This window comes from Triticum aestivum, chromosome 5D (genome assembly GCF_018294505.1).
Source record: "Triticum aestivum cultivar Chinese Spring chromosome 5D, IWGSC CS RefSeq v2.1, whole genome shotgun sequence".
Classification (NCBI taxonomy): domain Eukaryota; kingdom Viridiplantae; phylum Streptophyta; class Magnoliopsida; order Poales; family Poaceae; genus Triticum; species Triticum aestivum.
Window position 1 is genome coordinate 74,289,317 of NC_057808.1, and position 4,944 is coordinate 74,294,260.

A 4,944-nucleotide genomic window follows, 5' to 3' on the forward strand; every position below is an offset into this window, starting at 1 on the left:
GCGTATCCATCCATCCAGTGCGCGCCCAGTGGCGGGCCTAGGCGGGCTACATTCGCTTTGCGTGCAGCAACAGTGTGCGCGGTCCGTCTGATCTGAGATGATGGTGGGCTGATGGCCATGGCGAGCGAGCGAGCGAGCGAATCTACTTTTGCTGGGCGTGGCACATGGCACATGGCGATGGAGGTTCGGTGTGCTGCTGCCGGGGCACGTGGCGCCGGGCCAGCGGTTCATAGATCACAAAGCTCGGAAAGGAGATATTTGGAGCAGAAAAGTGCCGGGACGGAGCAGCCGCCTGGTCGGGTTGCATCAACCAACACTACGTAGGTATGGCCACCCACCGCGCGTGCTGCTTTGTGGCGGCAGTGCGGCACTAGCTATGTATTGCATGCATTCACGTGGACCCTTGTTGCACGTACGTACGGGTGCATGTGCATGATAAAGCTTCTCAAAGAAGAAGAAAAGCTTCTAGAAGCTGTCAAACTAACTCGGGTGACATGCATGCATGAGTTTTCATATGATGTACACAAATCATGCTTCATTGATCTCATTGGATTCCCGCTTTGTACTAGTAATTACACTCGTAGGTGACATCACGAGTACGTACACGTACGTACCCTAATCCAAAATCAACCGGTGATGGTCACTTGGTCGCGCGTGACTTTCACCACATTGTCGCGATCCTTCCGCGCCATTTTTTCTCACGGATAGACCGTCACATGTTTTCTGTTTTTCAACCTGGTAATAACTCATCAACGCACGCACCAGCTGCTAACCTAGCGTCTCTGTCGTCCAGGTCGACACGTCAGGTCGATTCCACACCACACCGGCTGGGAAGGATCGAGTTAACACGCCCCAAAGCAGCCGAATCAACATGGACCAAGTTCATTTAACGTAGTATAGCTTTCACGTGTGATCCGAGACTTTGTCAAAGGGCAAAGTACTGCGTCTATAATTAGCGTCTGAGATTAGTATATTAGACCCGGCCTGTCGTGTGGCTGTGGTTGCAGGTCAAGTCAAATGAGCGCGGCGTACTTGTCACCTAGCTCGGCGGCAGCGGCAGCTGCGTTGCTACCGATACGATTTCCTTGCAACCTGGAGATTTCGCTGCCAAATCGTCGATCTTTTTCCGTCTACTCCTAGCGATTTGGGTTTGACTTTTGCTTGAGTACTCAACGTATCCACACACTATGCAGCAGTCTAAGCTTAATAATAGCGTGGCATCCCAACTTTTTACACGAGAACTGCATTCAAATCCTGACGCCAAGTTGACATTTCCCGCCGTACGATCGATCGTGTGGCTCAGTGCGATTCGCGGGGACACCACACCACCATCAACACCAACACTGCACCACTCACCCAACCTGCGCCGCTATGCAAATCATTGTACCGCACCCCCTCCGCAGCCCGCCGCGTGTCCCGCCCGGCCCATCGGACCACGTGCTCCCCGCAAAGGCCCAAGCAACCTCGGCCGTCCACCTGGCGCGACCGCCACCCCGCCGGCTCGCCTGCCGCTATATATACCCCGCGCACCAGCGCCATCCCAGCTGAAAATCTTTCTTCTTCGCCGAACCGCCAAAGCGTCACTCTCGACATCCCACCTCGGTTCCTTCTCCCTTCCCTCCTCGGTTTCTCACCGGGTAATTTTGGCAGCCGGTTCGATCGCTCCAAGGTCGCAGAGACTCGATACTTGGTTGAACGGTCGGCGGCTGGTGTTGCGTTTGTGTGTGGTGTACGATTCTTCGTTGTGCCATGAGGAACCACAAGAAGTTGCTGCAGCTCCTGCGGCCGGACCCGGCGGTGGCGGCGGCCAGCGACGACGTGTGCTCCCCGCTGCCTTCGCCCACGACCAGCGGGAGCGCGAGCACGTCGGCCACGGCGTCCCCGTCGCCGTACGTCGCGTCGCCGTGGGTCAACCTCCCGGGGCTCGGCGCCGGGGCGGCGCTGACGGCCGGCGCGGCGGACGAGACGGGGCTCCTTGGCTCGTTCGTCAAGGAGGACGGGCACGTGTACTCTCTCGCCGCCGCCGGGGACCTGCTCTACACCGGCACGGACTCCAAGAACGTCCGGGTGTGGAGGGACCGGCGCGAGTTCGCCGGGTTCCAGTGCGGCAGCGGGCTCGTCAAGGCCATCGTCGTCGCCGGGGACGGGAGGATATACACCGGCCACCAGGACGGCAAGATCCGCGTGTGGCGCGCGTCCGCGGAGGACCCCGCCGTGCACAAGCGCGTCGGCTCGCTCCCGAAGCTCGGGGACTTTCTCAGGAGCTCCGTCAGGCCGTCGCACTACATCGAGACGCGGCGCCGGCATAGTTCTGTGTGGCTGCGGCACTTCGACGCTGTCTCGTGCCTCAGCCTGGACGCCGACGCCGGGCTGCTCTACTCCGGGTCGTGGGACAGGACCTTCAAGGTGTGGCGCGTGTCCGACTCGCGGTGCCTCGAGTCGGTGCGCGCCCACGACGACGCCGTCAACACGGTGGCCGCTGCTGGGTTCGACGCGCTGGCGTTCACCGGTTCCGCGGACGGCACGGTCAAGGTGTGGCGGCGGGAGGACGGGAAGGGCGGCGCCACGAGGCACGTCATGGAGCGGGTGCTGCGCAAGGGCGAGAGCGCGGTGACCGCCATCGCCGTTGCGGCGGAGGCGCGCGTGGTGTACGTGGCCTCGTCGGACGGGGCCGTGACGCACTGGCAGTGGCGGCGCGGAGCCGACCGGGAGAGCGCGCCGAGGAACGGCGGGGCGCTCCGCGGGCATAAGATGGCCGTGCTGTCCCTCGCGGTGGCCGGGCGCGTCGTCGTGAGCGGCTCGGCCGACCGGACCATCTACGTGTGGCGGCGCGGCGAGGGCGCCGACCACTCCCGCCTCGCCGTTCTGAGCGGGCACACGGGGCCGGTCAAGTGCGTGGCCATGGACGAGGAGGAGTCCGTCGACGCGGACGGCCACCGGCGGTGGGTGGTGTACAGCGGCAGCCTGGACGGGTCGGTGAAGGTGTGGCGCGTGTCCGACGCGCCGGGCGCGATGACGACGCGGACGCCGGCGCACGCGTGGAAGGGCACGCCGTCGCCGCTGGGCGCGTGGACGCCGTACCGGGCGCCGGAGCGGAGCTGAAGCGCCGGTTGTTGCGCGTGCAATGTAGAGCACGCACGTGTAAACCGTGTGGCCGCGCGAGAGCCTAGGCTGTAGATACGCGTACGTGCATCGTAGAATCATGCATACACCGTATGTTGGTACGTATACGGTGTTGCGTATGCTGATTTGTTATTTGTTTATTTGTTTGTTTGTCCATTTTGGTGTCCCCTGAAATGGACGGCTGGGATGTTGACGGATGAGTACTGTGTGGTGGTGATTTGGTCGGTGGTCCGACCGGCCGGTGGGGCCGAGGGGTCGGTGAGACTGAGAGGTCGATTTGTACACTCTCGATTAAGCAAACGAATTGGTTCTTTCTAGTTGGGACTTTTGGAGATGTGAACGGCGTTTTTCGTGCGGTTCGTTTCGTGTTTGAATTGCAAGACAAGCTGTTCAAATTAGGTCCGTTTATAAAGGCTTTGCTTGTGCGGGAAGGGAAAATTAAAGAAGGAAGATGTGGGTTCGCTTTGGATCATTTCTTTGCCGCGGACGGCAGGCCTACCACCGCCGTAGAAAACGGTGCCTGTAAATATAACTTTCAAATGTAAAGACAGCGACGCCTTCGATTCAGACGAACGAATTAATTCCCGGTTGCTTCCTGGAAAGCATCAAGGAAGATATCTGTCATAGTAGTTAGCCGGCCGGGTGCACGTACTTTTCGTGGCCTGGATCGTAAAAAGGAAGGTCGTGTTCATTTGTCAGCCGTGACATGCAACGAAGTGCCGCCACCAGTAGATGAGCGTGTGACGCCGAAACTGACAAAGCAGATGCTGCTATCGTTGGTGCCTCCGTCGTGGTGGAAGAGGGGGCCGATCTAAATGAGTACCGTACGTGCGAGGCAACGCAGGCCGGCCGGAGGAGGCGCGTGCGGCTGGCGTGCACCGGCTAAGTGATCCGCGCAGCCTTACACATTCTTGCCAAATTCTACCTTTTCTTTTATACCGTCTGAGCTTGTCGTTTACTATTGTTTTTCTTTGCGGAATTGTCGTCTATACTATCTAGGCCGTTCCTTCGATTGAGCATTTTCTTTTCTTTTAGCAAAACGGGTTTCCCCCGATTTCCATTAGTTGTAGTTTCAATACACGAAAATGCTAAATGGAAGACAAGGTACGTGGAGCTTCTTTACAAAAATTACGTTTTGAAGTTTCAAAAATTCGATTTTTTTTCACAATATGGATGTATAATACATGTTTATAAATTTTGAAGTTGATATAAATTATAAAAGACAGCTATAGTAAAAAGCAAAAACCATGATTCTGAAAATGGTGAACAATATACACACCATTCACTATTATAAAATGCACGGATTTGTCTTTTTTGTGTGCTACCTCTCAACATAATGTATTTCATCGTCGGACTGTAACAGTTGTAAAAATACATCCGTATGAACGTGTAGAATGTTTTTCAGAATTTTATGAAACTTTAAAAATATGAATTTTTTTTTCAGAAGACGAGCTCCGTGAAGCTCATCCTCCGGAATGCCCCACTCTTTGATACAGCCAAAGTAAACCTACTTATCACATAAATCATTCTAGCAAAAACTACGGAAAGCCTTTGGAGAGTGAGGACGCAACCCCTCTCCAGCCACACCAAAAGAAAATGAGAAACACGACTAGACCAAAGATAAAATCGCTCTAAAAAAACAACAAGATGCAGATCCTCATTTTTTGGCAGCAGCTCGGATGGCATCAAGATAGGATCCCTACAGAATCTTCCTGTTCTTCAGCCACCTGTAATCTTAAGAACTCCGGGGCACCAACCTCTAGCTGCGTTGAAAACTTCACTTGGAACTTGTTCGAGCAGCTTTACCCCTCATGTCAGTTC

General features: G+C 56.0%; 1 protein-coding gene across 1 annotated transcript; it reads left to right on the forward strand.

The window, feature by feature from the left end:
* The first annotated feature begins 1,548 nt into the window (after positions 1-1,548).
* On the forward strand, positions 1,549-3,440 carry LOC123124379 (protein JINGUBANG). Its single transcript, XM_044545001.1, has one exon. The coding sequence runs from the start codon at positions 1,750-1,752 to the stop codon at positions 3,100-3,102; it is 1,353 nt and encodes a 450-aa protein (XP_044400936.1). The 5' UTR covers positions 1,549-1,749; the 3' UTR covers positions 3,103-3,440.
* The last annotated feature ends 1,504 nt before the right edge of the window (positions 3,441-4,944 follow it).

Bases quoted from the DNA above. Each gene is read 5' to 3' on its own strand.
- LOC123124379 (XM_044545001.1), top strand. From the start codon at position 1,750: ATGAGGAACCACAAGAAGTTGCTGCAGCTCCTGCGGCCGGACCCGGCG.